This window comes from Podarcis liolepis (assembly GCF_965112155.1).
Source record: "Podarcis liolepis genome assembly, chromosome: 13".
In the NCBI taxonomy this organism is placed as follows: domain Eukaryota; kingdom Metazoa; phylum Chordata; class Lepidosauria; order Squamata; family Lacertidae; genus Podarcis; species Podarcis liolepis.
In genome coordinates this window covers 46696873-46712518 of record NC_139573.1, presented here as the reverse complement: position 1 = coordinate 46712518, position 15646 = coordinate 46696873, and the positions used below count along the sequence as shown (strand labels likewise).

At 44.5% G+C, this 15646-nt stretch overlaps 1 protein-coding gene across 12 annotated transcripts in view; it reads left to right on the top strand.

Annotated features, from left to right (window-relative positions):
• CCDC122 (coiled-coil domain containing 122) overlaps nucleotides 1–9664 on the top strand; it is a gene marked incomplete at its 5' end in the record, with an annotated part of 30471 nt that extends 20807 nt beyond the window's left edge. For 2 of the 12 annotated variants that reach the window (XM_083470480.1, XM_083470476.1), the window contains 4 exons: nucleotides 2275–2390; nucleotides 5841–6221; nucleotides 7508–7624; nucleotides 9213–9664. In XM_083470480.1, the coding sequence (XP_083326606.1) occupies nucleotides 2275–2390; nucleotides 5841–6221; nucleotides 7508–7624; nucleotides 9213–9362 (764 nt within the window). In that variant the 3' untranslated portion in view covers nucleotides 9363–9664. The other 10 variants (XM_083470486.1, XM_083470484.1, XM_083470477.1 and 7 more) reach the window with 10 other exon arrangements.
• Nucleotides 9665–15646: the final 5982 nt, after the last annotated feature.

Here is a 15646-nt window from a genome sequence, read left to right as displayed (position 1 = left end):
AATTAAAGGGGTAAAAAACCCCTGGATGTACATTTCCAAAATATAAGATAAAAAACAAAATAAAACCCACCTACAGCAACCGTGTTTTGTGTTGTGTAGGCTCCTATGATGTAAGTCATGGACCCTGCCTGCTAGCCTGCTCCCTAAAACATTCTTGCGGGGAGTGGGGGGTTATTGGGTTGTTTTTTATTTTGATTACATATTTTGTGGTTTTATACTCTGATTTTGTTCTGTTGAAGCGCCCTGAGACCTCCTGGTCTAGGGTGGTATATAAATTCAGTTAAATAAATAAATATGCAAGCCACAAAGTAACAGCCTGAGGTAACTACGGCATTTTAACTGATTGCTGAATCTGTTGAAACGGACCCACCTGGGCCCATTTGAAGTGGCATCTTTTGAACAGCCGTGGCGACATATTACTGATTTTTGCTGAATTTGGGGTGGAAAAATTTGGGGTGTGTTTGAAGAACATGTTAAGATATTAACTGAGCCAAAATAATAATAAAAATTGAGCCTATAGGCCCAAGAAAAAGGGGAGGAAAAGAGGCCACATTGGGAAAAATACGAGGTTTTGTGATTAAATTTAAACTGCCACAGGCCTCAATTGGCTGCTCTTTACATTTATCGACGGCTTCATTTTACGAGGATAAGAGTAAACATGTATAACGTGGTCACCAAAAGACAGATAAAATTGTCAGGTTTTTTTGACACCGCATTGGCTGAACCTCTTTTGCCTCTGAAATAAATGGCATGCGATTTCATTTCTAAACCCATGTCATTAACTGAGTCAACTCTTTTCTGTGGTTTTGCCGCCGTGAGGAAGTCTTTGTGAAATAAATTCTTTTTTCCTCCCCTCAGTCCATCAGTTTTTGATGATAAGCTATTTTTCAGTTTACATAGAAGGTCTTGCCAACTACTATTCTGTTGTGAGGGAATCATATTCCCACACAGAAACTGAAGAAAACTCACTCACATAATACTTCTGCTGTCATACAGATTGTGAACTATCTCAGCTAAGGTCTTGTTCAAATAGTCTCGGAAAGGCATTGAAAATCTATTTAATGTTGATAAGTAATTTCTATTTGCATTCATTATTTTGAATCTCTCAGTGCCCTCATCATTGCATGTCCTTCTATCATTATATTTGCTATTATAGCTAGCTTCATAATATAAAATTATGAAATTAACATTTAAAAGACAAAACAATGGCAAAATAATAATGCAATTTATTTGATAGAGATGATCCTGGAAAGTTTCAGAACAAAATGGAGGACGGGATAAGCAATCAAAGGAGCCTCTAAAAATGTGCACTTTATAGAAATGTGCACTTTGGGATCCAAGCCCATTTTTTCAAGAAAAATAATGTGTTCCTAACGTTTCTGCAAGGAAAAGTCAACTTGCTAAACCCATCTTTGTGTGCATATGCACAATACCTTTAAAGCTTGTTTGAAGCTCATTTCTCTGCCTCAAAGAATTCTGGGTACTGTAGTTAAACCCTCAAAGAGGTACAATTACCAGCAAACCTTAACAAACTACAGTGCCCAGAATTCTCTGAAGGGAAAATGTGCGCTGAATGTGCACAATGTCTAGTGTGTATACAGACATGCTTTAGCATCTTCCCTCTGCAGAGGGATTTCTTCTGGAGAGGATTTTCAGAGTGTAGGGCTACAGGTAGGCAGACCGGAAGAGAAAGATGAGTTGGGCAAGTTGCTTTTTGGATACAATAGAACATGCTTTCCATATCATACTAAAATATGTGAATATTTAACATTTATTCACAGGACCCGAACTTGTATGCACTCAACTTTCAAAGCAGCTCTTCAAATAGCAGGACTTATGTTACATGTAGGGACGCGGGTGGTGCTGTGGTGTAAACCACTGAGCCTTGGGCTTGCTGGTCGGAAGGTCGGCGGTTCGAATCCCTCGACAGGGTGAGCTCCCAGTGCTCAGCACCAGCTCCTGCCAACCTAGCAGTTCGAAAGCACACCAGTGCAAGTAGAAAAATAAGTACTGCTCCAGCGGCAAGGTAAACAGTGTTTCCGTGCGCTGCTCTGGTTTCACTGGCTTAGTCATGCTGGCCACATGACCCGGAAAAACTGTCTGTGGACAAACATCGGCTCCCTCGGCCAGTAAAGCGAGATGAGCGCCGCAACCCCAGAGTTGTTTGCGACTAGACTTAACTGTCAGGGGTCCTTTACCTTTACCTTTTTATGTTAGATGTAGTTTTCAAAGCTGCTTCTCCCCAACTCTTTCTGTCTTTTCTTCTTCTTTTAGGCATGGCTAATCCAAGTTCATCGTTGTTAGATGAAGCTGTGCAGCAAATAGCAGAACAACAACATGCCCAAGCCTCTGAAATAGAAAGCAACAAGGCTGTCCTTATTAGGTTGCAGGTAATATGACTTTTGGGACGTGGGTGGCACTGTGGGTTAAACCACAGAGCCTAGGACTTGCCGATCAGAAGGTCGGTGGTTCGAATCCCCGTGACGGGGTGAGCTCCCATCGCTCGGTCCCTGTTCCTGCCAACCTAGCAGTTCGAAAGCCCGCCAGTGCAAGCAGATAAATAGGTACCGATCCGGAGGGAAGGTAAACGGCGTTTCCGTGCGCTGCTCTGGTTCGCCAGAAGCGGCTTAGTCATGCTGGCCACATGACCAGGAAGCTGTACGCCGGCTCTCTCGGCCAATAAAGCGAGATGAGCGCCGCAACCCCAGAGTCAGTCACGACTGGACCTAATGGTCCTGGGCCCCTTTACCTAATACTGTATGACTTTTAGAAAATAACACTTGCACAAAAGGAAATGCCATCCTGAATCTCTGCTCAGTTTCAGTTCAGATATATGGCTTAGTCAAGAATTGTCCAAGAGGGCAGTTTTTAGGACTCATCCAATTGAAATTACAGAAATAGTACCTCGGGTTAAGAACTTTGCTTCAGGATGAGAACAGAAATCGTGCTCTGGCGGCGCGGCAGCAGCGGGAGGCCCCATTAGCTAAAGTGGTGCTTCAGGTTAAGAACGGACATCCGGAATGAATTAAGTACGTAACCAGAGGTACCACTGTAGTTCTGTATGACCAAACACACTTTGATCTGGTTGAGTCAAACCCAACCATAAATATGTGTAATGGGTATGAGTTACTCGTGCGTAAACTGGTGCCTTTCTCGGTTAATTTGCCTTGATAAAACTTTCTGACTGCAGAGCCCCTTCTCATGGTGGCTGCCTCAGTCACTGGCAGAATCCGTCAGTGGGCGTTTCTTGAACCTCTTCCAGCATAAAAGTTGTTTGACACCCAGTCTCCTCCTCCTCCTCTCACTGCGCGGGAGTCTTCTGCGCAGGGAAGGCGTGGGTAGCGGAGGACCTGGGCTCTCCTCACTGATGTCCAGTGAAGAGTCCTGGAGCCCTCTCTCCACTTCCCCCCGTCTGCCTCCCTTTATCCCCGGTGTTGCGCTGATTGGCTTCCCCCTCTACTGAGCTGTTTCTCCCCCTGCTGCTGGGTCCTTCGCCCACATCATCCGGGAGCCTCCCCCTCGCCTCTCGCTCCGATGTCAGTTCCCTGACAATATGGAATGAATGCAAGCTCGTAAGAAGATCCTCCTGGATCAGGCCAGCATCCTGTTCTCAAAGTGGCCAAGCAGATGCCCTTAGGAAGCATGCATGCAAGGCCCAAGCTCAGGGCCGTCTTTAGCAGATGCAACACCGGGGTGCAGATATCTGCCCAGTACCCCCAAATTACCACAGATAGTGTTGGGGTGGCTGTGGCTGCGCACTGCCAGCCATCTGGGGGGGGGGGGACTCTTCCCCCATGCCGCTGTAGGAGAGCGATCCCCGCAGAGGCTTGGGAGTGAAGTTGCGCCCTTCCCAAGCCTCCACGGAAGGAGAGCGCAGCTTCCCTCCGAAGCCTCCCCAGGAGGAGAGCGATCCCCGCAGAGGCTTGGGAGGAAAGCTGCATGTCTGCCAGCCTTATGGTTGGCGGGGCGCAGCTGGCAGGCATGCAAGGAAAGGGGAGGCCACTGGCAAAGCCGCGTAGCTCCCCCACTTGCTGGGGCACCCCTGAGTTGCCTGCGCCCTGGCGCGACGCACCACTAAGCCCTATGGGAAAGACGGCTCTGCCAAGGCTATATAGCACTACAGTGGTACCCCGCAAGACGAATGCCTCGCAAGACGGAAAACTCGCTAGACGAAAGAGTTTTCCGTTTTGGAGGTGCTTCGCAAAACGAATCTCCTATGGGCTTGCTTCGCAAGATGAAAATGTCTTGCGAGTTCCTGCGGGTTTTTCCCCCTCCCCCCCTTTTTCTAAGTTGCTAAGCCGCTTATCAGTTGATCCGATAAGCTGATAAGCCGCTAAAAGCCGCTAATAGCGCTAATCCGCTAATCCGTCAATGGGCTTGCTTCGCAAGATGAAAAAACCGCTAGACGTAGAGAATCACAGAACGGATTCTTTTCGTCTTGCGAGGCACCACTGTACAGCATTTACCTCTTTCCAGTTGTCTGTACCGTATGCAGGAGGATTTTAGGGACAAGTTACATATTTTTTTCTTAGAAGAGCAGCAATTTCACATTCGAGTTCTTTAAGAATTACTGGGTGGATTGTTACTTGGACCCACCAACCTGTCAGTTTTATCTTGCCATTAAGGCCTGGAACCTCATCTCTTGTCAACACTATTTGCCCCAGTTCCTTGGACTCTCTCTCTTCCTGCGTACATTAGTTCAGGCACAAGGATACGTCCTATGTCTTCTGCCCTAAAGACAAGTGGGAAAAGTCGTATGATTTCCTGCAGTCTCCTTGCCCCAGCACCCTAGAAGAAGACTTGAAATACAGCAAATTGGTGGAAAGTTTTTATTTATTAAAATAATAACAATTAGATGATCTGCAGTATAAAAGTCAATTCGAACAAGTGTGGGCAGGTGAAGATAGTTTTTTCTCCTATCGGCATGTGTGCACACACATTTTGTGTGTTGCTCGTGCGTAAGTTGCCGCCACTGCTGGCGAGGTTACCTGGTTAAACCCTTTCTGACTGAACAGCCTCCAGCATCGTGACTGTCTCAGTCGCTGGCAGAATCCATCAGTGGGCGTTTCTTGAACCTTTTCCAGCATACAAGCTGTTTGACGCCAAGTCTCCTCCTACTCTCCCTGCGCGGAAGTCTTCTGCGCAGGGAGGGTGTGGGCAGCGGAGTACCCGTACTATCTCCGCTGGTCTCCGGCGAGGAGTCTTGGAGCCTCCTCTCCGATTCCCCCATCTGCCCCCCTTCTCCACTGGTGTTACGCTGATTTCCTTCCCCAGCAGATGGGCTGCCTCTCTCCCTACTGGGACCCTCTCCGGCATCCCTCTGGAGCCTTCCCTCCGCCTCTAGCTCCAATGGCAGTTCCCTGACAGCTTCTGAGCCAAGGACTGGAATAAATTACCTTCCTTGCTGTTCTAGAGTCATTTAGGCTACCTAGAAAAGAAGTCTGTCATGTGGTAGGGGAGGGGAGGCAGATGCTGTTTGAGGATGACAATTCCAAACTTCCCTTGAATGTACAGAACTATTCATGTTGATCGGGCATTGTGACAACATCACAGATTATTTTAATCAGGAAAGGCCAACAGCAAAACAATAAAATTATTCTTTTCAATTTAATAAAATAAAAAGCCAAATTTCGAGATAAAGCAGAGTCATATGTACTTTTTTACAGTACTATAAATTTTTATACTACTAATTATAATGCTTTCACAATTTTGTTTTCTTTTAAATAAATGAAAATAGCTAGTTAACTAAACCTCAAGCAATTACACCATTGTATAAATAATTTAATGCTATCCACCAAAAGTATTAACTTTTCACTGTATATTACTATATTTTCCCATAGACTCAGCTTCAGGATCTTGAGGCACAAATGAAACTTGTTATGGCAGACAGAAAGGCAACAGAAAGGCAAATGTATCATCAAGATGAAGCCATAATAAGTACAAAAGATCACTGTGAAAATCTGGAGGTTCAGATCACAGCCTTGTATACTGAGAATCTCAAGCTTGCATTTGATACGGAAACACTGCAAGAAGAGTATAAACTGATGCTTCAAAGAAACAGTGCCTACTATGCAAAAATGGCTGCTCATAGAGACCACTTTGTGGAGGCAGAAAACAAATTGCCACTCATGACTGAGCTCACTAAGAAAAAAGCTGCGGTCAAAGAGATGATTACAAACAAGGAGGAATTAATGTCTGTTCTTCAGAATCCAGAAGTACCGGTAAATACTACTAACCAATCTCAGGTCCAATTAATTGGCTTTCTCACCTTATCTTCTATGTAAAATTGTGTTTTCTTTATGTATCTGACTGGGACCTAGCCTAATACTTTGTTCACAAGGAGATACAGTGGTGCCTCACAAGACGAAAAGAATCCGTTCTGTGATTCTCTTCGTCTAGCGGTTTTTTTTGTCTTGCGAAGCAAGCCCATTGAAGGATTAGCGGATTAGCGGCTTTTAGAGGCTTTTAGCGGCTTATCTGCTGATCGGATCAGCTGATAAGTGGCTTAGCGCTATTAGCGGCTTATCTGCTGATCGGACCAGCTGATAAGCGGCTTAGCGGCTTAGAAAAAGGGGGGGAGGGGAAAAAACCAGCAGGAACACGCAAGACATTGTCGTCTTGTGAAGCAAGCCCATAGGAGATTCATTTTGCGAAGCACCTCCAAAACAGAAAACTCTTTCGTCTAGCGAGTTTTCTGTCTTGCGAGGCATTCGTCTTGCGGGGCACCACTGTAAGTGCTGTTACTCACCATTGTCTACATTTGTGACCAGATGTGTTTGCAACAATTCTCCTTGACATCTGGGGGGAGGGCATTCCACAGGGTGGGTGCTACTACTGAGAAGGCCCTCTGCCTCATCCCCTGTAACTTTACACAGTGAGGGAGCCACCAGAAAGCCCTAGGAGCTGGACCTCAGGGTCCGGGCTGGAGGATGGAGGTGGAGACATTCCTTCAGGTATACTGGGCCGAGGCCATTTAGGGCTTTAAAGGTCAGCACCAACACTTTGAATTGTGCTCAGAAACGTACTGGGAGCCAGCGTAGGTCTTTCAGGACTGGAATTATATGGTCCTGGCAACAGCTCCCAGTCACCAGTCCAGCTGCCGCATCCTGGATTCGTTGTAGTTTCTGACTCACCTTCAAAGGTAGAATCAACATGCTTGGACATGGAAAACCACATTAGTTGCTAAGCACATTATTGCATGCTTGAAAAGCCAAAGTTCTGTTTCTGATGAAATTTGGGTATTCAACAAATTTAGATATTACTTTTAAGAGCAAGTTGATCTTGGGAGATCATGTGAGGATCATGTATCCTACCCATTCTATGTTTGTTTTTATTTTTTTCATTTCTCCTTTCATTGTTGTTCATTTGCCAATTACTATTTAGATTCAATTTTGGCATTTACTTAAAACTTCTAGCACTGAATCTTGAAACAATCCCAATTGTCATTTAAATTCCAAAAAGATCTGTGAACATAAAAATATTTTCATATTCTTTTATCTATCTGTAGGATGAAATCGCATATTTGGAAGCTGAAATTAATGCGTTGAAAGAAGCGATCAATGGAAAGGAAAATGCACTTAGAGATGAAAGAAATGTGCATGCAAAGCTTCAAAAAGAAATTCAGGTGATTTTCAGTCAATAGATCATCATCAATCTTTATTATGGTCCAGAGACGCAACAAATCATTACAAAGCAATACACAATTCATACAGCCTACCTCCAGGTTAAACAAGCATTTTGTTCAGAATATAGGGATCATTTGTTCTTGCAACCACCGATAAAAACTTTGCCACTGCTAATGTTCTAGCATTTGTCCGGTCTTCCAATAGGAACCTGACATAGTGAGCCTCTGATTTTCCTGGGAAAGGTACCAGCAAGGGTAGTATCAGTTCAGCCCTGGCTTGCTCATATTTTGCACAATGCAACAAAATATGTTTTATGGAATCGATGTCTGGAGCACATGAGCAAAGTCAATAGAATAGAATATGTCACCAGCTGTGTTGTGGTTCATGTCTTCTAGAAAAAGAACTCTTAATTCTAAAACTTATATATTTTTGAAAAATCCCAGTAGTCTAGGAATATGAATAAAAACAAATCAATATTGCTGGGGTTCTCTCCCATCTCCATTCCACAAACACAGAACAACAAAAGCTGGTATTTTACTTTATTGCAATGTGGAATAGTTATGATATTCTGTTTATTGTTATTTATTATTTATCACATGAACCACTTGCTTGACAATTTGTATCAGTAGCGCATGATGAGCTGGAAAAATATTGCTATGTTACAGAATCAAATGTTGGGTACCAGTATTGTGAATATTTGGGTCTTATTGACTCTCAACATAGACCCTGGTGGTTGTGTCGTCTGTTTCACTGTGTACTATAAACCAGCACATAGAGGAGCTAATTGATCTTTGCGCAAATGACTACAACATATTGATTCCTAAAATGGTACATTGGTGAGTCAAACAAACATTGTGTGTGGGTCCTCTCCACACTGGTTATACAGTGGTGCCTCGGGTTACATACACTTCAGGTTACATATGCTTCAGGTTACAGACTCTGCTAACCCAGAAATAGTACCTTGGGTTAAGAACTTTGCTTCAGGATGAGAACAGAAATCGTGCTCCAGTGGCGCGGTGGCAGCAGGAGGCCCCATTAGCTAAAGTGGTGCTTCAAGTTATGAACAGTTTTGGGTTAAGAACGGACCTCCAGAACAAATTAAGTTCTTAACCCGAGGTACCACTGTATTGCTGTAACCTGCTCTGAGACCTTCTGGGGAAGGGCAGGAAATAATAATAATAGATAACATGAGCAATGCAAATGAGGGTTTAATAACTGCATGCAAAGAAATTTTAATGAAGCTCCAAAAGTTGTGGTAGGTATCTCAAGATATCTCTGTGAAGTCCAACAGGAGTCTGCCTTGCCCACTTTGGTGTGAAGTTTTGGAGTAGTCTGCTAGCAATATGCTGACAATACCCACTCTCTCTCTCTTCTGGCCTCATGGCCTTTCGCTCTGCACATTCAGAATGACCAATGGTCAGGGATGATGGAAGGGGCAGTATTTAATCCCATACATGTCAACTCAGAAATAAAACCCACTGCGGGAGAGAACTGCATCCTAAAAAACCTTTGTGACCTTATATCTGTTTGCTGTATGTCTGTTGTGCTCAAGCATTTCTCGGCTGTGTTTATTCTTATTGTTAACAGGTGCAGAATAAAAGATATGAAGCTATACTAAAGCGTTTGCATTGTCAAGTCAACAAATTTCAGTCCAGCAAAAGACAGCGGCGCTGTAACCTTCAGCAAATGGAAGAAAAAGTAGCAGAACTAAGGAATCTCCTTGAAGCAACTGATTGATAGACTATATGGTCATTTTAAGGATATGGTCCGCTCTCTTTATGTAACAAAGCGTTAAGTTTGTCTTATACTTACCGTTCATGGAGCTTTCCTATCTCAACATTTTCTTTCTGATACTGTCTTTTCCCCAGTTACAAATGCACTTTTTACCTACACAAGAGTCACTGTGATGCAGAAAAGCATTGAAGTAGGGGAAAAACAGAAGTTCACGCCACCTGCTTACTCTCTGATTTGCTGTTCTTATAAAACTTGGTTGTGCTATTTGAATTTAAGCCCCACAAATATAAAGAAGCCACCAGATAGATCTGATTCTGGAGTAATTCTGTGACATGCAAAGCTATGCCTAGTCTGAATCTGGGAAATCCATAAAGCAAAATATTTAATTCATCCAGATGGACAAAAAAGGTGAAGCGCATGGCTGCAATCCTAAGGATGTTTACCTTAAATCTCAGCAAAATCACTGAAATTGGGGGCCTAAATACAGGTTATACACAAATGCATGTAACTGAACCGTGAGGGTTATTATATGTTTAGAACACTATGGGACAAACTGGTGCATGGTAGTACTACCATTTGGTACTCAAACTTGCCCCTTCTCTGAAGAAAAAGAGGACAGAGGCATTGTTATAGGCATTAGATAGGAGGACCTGCACTTAAATATTTGGGGTTCCAGTATCTCTGAACAATCTGTTACTTTCTGTTTCCCTTCTAAGGGACTGAATTGTTACTACCAAACTACAAGAAAGAAGATTCCACCTAAACATTAGGAAGAACTTCCTGACAGTAAGAGCTGTTTGACAGTGGAATTTGCTGCCAAGGAGTGTGGTGGAGTCTCCTACTTTGGAGGTCTTTAAGCAGAGGCTTGACAACCATATGTCAGGAGTGCTCTGATGGTGTTTCCTGCTTGGCAGGGGGTTGGACTCGATGGCCCTTGTGGTCTCTTCCAACTCTATGATTCTATGATTCTACTACCAGTTTCTTTGCTATTCCAATATTAAAAGAAGACTTATGCAGAATGGAATATGAGGGGGTTCCCAGTTTCATTGCTGTGGCTGGGACACTCATGTGCCCTGTCTGTCTGTAAAATATTTTTCATGTGGTTCAGTCTAGCAAACATATTTTTCAGCTATGTAAGTTTTAGGCCCTGTATAGCAGAGGCTGTTTGAGAGATGCTGCCTAGACAGCGAAGTTTTGCACTACTCTCTATGTAAAAGGTAAAGGTAAAGGTACTCCTGCCCGTACGGGCCAGTCGTGTCCGACTCTAGGGTTGTGCGCCCATCTCACTTAAGAGGCCGGGGGCCAGCGCTGTCTGGAGACACTTCCGGGTTACGTGGCCAGCATAACGAAGCTGCTCTGGCGAACCAGCACCAGCGCAGCACACGGAAACGCCGTTTACCTTCCCGCTATAAAGCGGTACCTATTTATCTACTTGCACTTAGGGGTGCTTTCGAATTGCTAGGTGGGCAGGAGCTGGGACCGAAAGACGGGAGCTCACCCCGCCGCGGGGATTCGAACCGCCGACCATGCAATCGGCAAGCCCTAGGCACTGAGGTTTTACTCACAGCGCCACCCGCGTCCCCCACTCTATGTAAGGGCTAACTAAATGCCAAAGAACCTTTAAAAAGGAATAAAAATTTTTGAAAGGGTTTTTCTTCCAAACTTCGCAGCTTATCCTTTTATTTGGTGCAAGGCAGGACTGGCCCAAGACATTCTGCCACCTGAGGTGAACCAGAAAATGGTGCCCCCATCTGGTATTCAGAAGTAGAGTGCCCCTGAAGTTGGGGACTCTATTTCAGTTAGGGCCATCTAACAGCTCTTGCTAGGACCGCCCACCTCACCGCAACCCACCACCACGTCTGCATGCCTCTTGCCTCTTTTTAAAGCCATCTGACCTAGCAGCAACTTCACTGCATCTTTAGACTGTCAATCCTACTAGTTCCAAGCAGAAAGGATCTCCAAGGATTTCATGCCAAGGATCTCCACTGCATGCAATCTCTCCCGCATGGAAGAGGCAGGCAGTGAACCTGAGATATACTCGGAGTCGAGAGTGGACTTCATGCTCTTTACTCAGCTCATAGTGACGAGGAGGAATGGAGTTCCCCCAGAATGTCTGTCTTATATACATTATTTACACCATGGGCCCCACGTGATTGGCTAATTCCGGGATTCTCCTGTAGGCCAATCAGGTTGTGGATTCCCTTCCACCTGGAGCTGGATTGGGTGGCTCCTGCGGACCAATCAGACTGCTGCATTCTGAATCCTATTGTCCTAGGACCAATCAGACTGCTGCCTTTTAGATCCCATTCAACTCAGTACATAACACCACCGCTCTGACCATCTCAAGGGACCGATGTCAATATTCCCCCACTTTCAGGTCACCCTCTTCCCATGCCCCAGTTCTCAGGATTTTATTGATTTATTCCCTGTTCTCCAAATGCATTGTCACGTTGGCTTCCAACAGAATATTCTAAAATGCCATAAAGATTACTAATGCATTAAAAGGCACTAAAAGCAGCAACTATATACAAGTGGCATCCATTTTAACATAACTTCTAAACAAAAGTTTAAAGCCTATAGGTCCAGGCCAGTTGCGTGGGTGGGACAACCAAAAGATATAGGACTTAAATTATATTGTGAGGTTACTCTGCCTGGACATCAATTGAGAATGCTTATGGGTTCTGGATTACTGCACTGATGCAACTGAAACCAGCTGGAAGCTCCAAGTGCTTATTTAGGGCAGCCTCCCACAAACTGGTGCCCTCTAGATGTTTTGGTCTTCATCAGCCCCTATTAGCACAGCCAAGGATCAGGGATGAGGAGAGTTATAATCTGCCAGGTAGGAAGAGCTGACCTAGAAGTGGTTCCCTCCTCTTGCAGTGAGGACTGAACCTTAGTTCAGTCTGTGAGTCAGTCTGTGACTCCACCTTGTGGAAAAGAGTTATGCCTGCACAGAAGCGTTTTTGGGCAACGCTGATTTTTTTTCTTGTGGGAGTTCTTGTTGAGAGAGTGGTGCACATCTGCACAGGATAGGTGACTCACCAGGCTGAAAGCATTCTACCAGCCACATGTGGTGGCCTAACAGTGGTTTCACAACTCACCAATTTTGCTGCTAAGGGTTTTGAACCAGCTTGATCCTGACAAGCCACAATGCCTGAGTGAATCAAGCTTGGCTTGTTATAATTAGTGCAGTTCTAAGAACAACGACTTAGACTATCCAGTTAGTTCACAGCTGGAATGTGATTTGAAACTGGGCACTGCCTGGGCTCCAGATGTCAACATCAAATGGGTCGGGTGAAAGGGCCCTGGGACCTTATGGTGAAGGGTGGGTAAGAAATTGAGGAGAACAACAACAACAATAACAACATGCATTAAATCCAACAGTACACCTCATAATCTCAAATACAGATCTATACCTCTTTCAGTGAAACAAAGTGGCACTTGATAGGCTGGATAAATTAAGGACAATGAACCTGTGACGTTTGCAGAATGAGCAGCCCCAATGGTACCTGTACTGAGAGAATTCTCCTCAATTTGATTCAGTGTTGGACTCAGCAAACCACACAGCTTTTAAAAGTGGACTATCAATTTCACATTTCCAGCTTTGGAATCTGTTGCACTCCTGATGACATAATGAGGATTGCGACAGCATGTGAATGCCTAACCCAATCCCAACCCCCAAGCTCACTAACATGTGCATGTTTTCTTCACATTTACCTGGCAGCAGCTGGAGTAGTGGAATGTCAGGAATGGTAGTGCCCAAGGTCCAAGCATCCTTGGAAGTTAAATTTTCCCAGGGCATCTGAGTATTTAGGAAGCTTGGGGGAGGAGAGGGAGGTGCGCTGGTTCAAATCATTATGAAATCCAAAGTAGAACTCGCAGGACATACCGTGCTTGCTTTGTAATGTTCCTGAGAGCATTATGTGCTAGCCAAACTCATGTTCAAAGGCCTGCATCTATGAACTGCAATATTGCTAATGGAAGCAAGATGGCTCTGTGTACAACAATGTTGTAATTTATGAAGTGCAGTGTTTGCTGTTCTTTCAAATCCTGTATTTGGGGAGAAGATGTAAGAAGGGGCAAACTCTCTTGTTTCACTTTTAGGGTGGAGGGCCCCCTTGCAGATTTTAGAGGGGCACTGACCAGAGTTCTGCAAGTTTTCTTGTTATGACAGTCACCATTTTAGATTTTTTTAAAAAAATGATATTTATTAGAAGTTTAAAGATTACAGAAAAAAAGGAAAACAATAAAAAGTTTAACAGAACATACATTACAATACATAAAAAGAAAAACATAAAAAATACAACAACACAGCAAAAAGAAACAAAAACACTAAAACACACATCCAATATTCCATATCTTTACCTTTCATTTACTTGTTTCATCAACCTCCTCACACCTCCCTTTTTTGTATTCTAGTTCAATTAACTATTTCAGCAAATTCTTTCCATTTTTCTCAATTTTTGTTCTATAATTTATCCTAACGGTCTAACCTTAAGTTTTTTCATTTTGGCCCATTATCAATCAGCTTTTACTTAATTCTTTATTACATTTCTGCTAAAACCATATAGCTTCATTCTAGCATCCTTCTAACATTCATTAATTAATACTCTGGTTTCTCTTCAGATCGTATAAATCTTTCGCCTTTTACCATTTTAGATTTTGAAGAAAGCCCCATTCTGAAGGGATTTTGGTGGTGATGGGGAACAGTGCTCCTTTTATTACAGCAGTCAGTCCCCTCCCATGCGCTTCCAAACAGCTTCTGTTGCTGTTCTGTTGCCACTGTCAACAGAACAGAGCATTAAGCACTCTGGTGTGGGTTAAACCACAGAGCCTAGGGCTTGACGATCAGAAGGTTGGTGGTTCACATCCCCGCAATGGGGTGAGCTCCCATTGCTCGGTCCCTGCTCCTGCCAACCTAGCAGTTCGAAAGCACGTCAAAGCGCAAGTAGATAAATAGGTACCACTCCGGCGGGAAGGTAAACGGCGTTTCCGTGCACTGCTCTGGTTTGCCAGAAGCGGCTTAGTCATGCTGGCCACATTACCCAGAAGCTGTATGCCGGCTCCCTCAGCCAGTAAAGCGAGATGAGCGCCGCAACCCCAGAGTCGGCCACGACTGGACCTAATGGTCGGGGTTCCTTTACCTTTAAGGAGGCTGGGACTTTCAGTCTCAGCAACTGATCCATGGTGCAAGACCTACGGGGCATGAGCTGCTGAGCTCCTTAGGCCTGACATTCTGCCAATTCTGTACAAATCGTACTCTTGCTAATAAAGAGTTAACTCCAACTTGCACAGTGTGATTTCCTGCCAGTTCTTTCCTGACAGGAGGTAATGCTACCAGTGACCAGGAAGCTGTACGCCGGCTCCCTCGGCCAATAAAGCTAGATGAGCGCCGCAACCCCAGAGTCGTCCGCGACTGGACCTAACAGTCAGGGGTCCCTTTACCTTTACCTTTAAATTTCAGCAGCCCCCTGAAATTTGCCCCCAGCTCCCCATTTACCCTTTCCATGTTTTACGAATAGGACTATGAACAGAGGGGAGGGCATTCTTGCTTGCCAGCAAATTTGGGGTGAAGAAAGTGTTGCAATTATCTATCCCAACATGTTTGGATTTTGATTCATCATTAGCTAGAGGCCAGCTACGCACATGAGTCACGCTTCTCAAAGCCTCATACTTGATTCCATGCAGTATCGTCCGCACACCAAGGGCTGTTTAATTTAAGTTAATTAACTGTAATTTTATCCTCCTTTCCAGACAAATAGTGTCTCCTACAGCGGCTCACATCAATGCAAAAAATGAGAGACAGGCCCTGCCTTCGGGTTAACAAGTGGGAAAAAGGGACAAGTTATATCCAGGTATTATCATGCAGCTGGGGCACGGCTGATCTTTGCTGGGATAAAGGTGCTGCAACTGACCCAGTGTTCAAAACACTGGTAGCATTACCTCCTTTCAGGAAAGAACTGGCAGGAAATCACACTGTGCAAGTTGGAGTTAACTCTTTATTAGCAAGAGTACGATTTGTACAGAATTGGCGGAATGTCAGGCCTAAGGAGCTCAGCAGCTCATGTCCAGTAGGTCTTGCTCCATGGATCAGTTGCTGAGACTGAAAGTCCCAGCCTCCTTAAAGGTAAAGGGACCCCTGACCATTAGGTCCAGTCGTGGCTGACTCTGGGGTTGCGGCGCTCATCTCGCTTTACTGGCCGAGGGAGCCGGCGTACAGCTTCCGGGTCATGTGGCCAGCATGACTAAGCCGCTTCTGGCGAACCAGAGCAGCGCACGGAAACGCC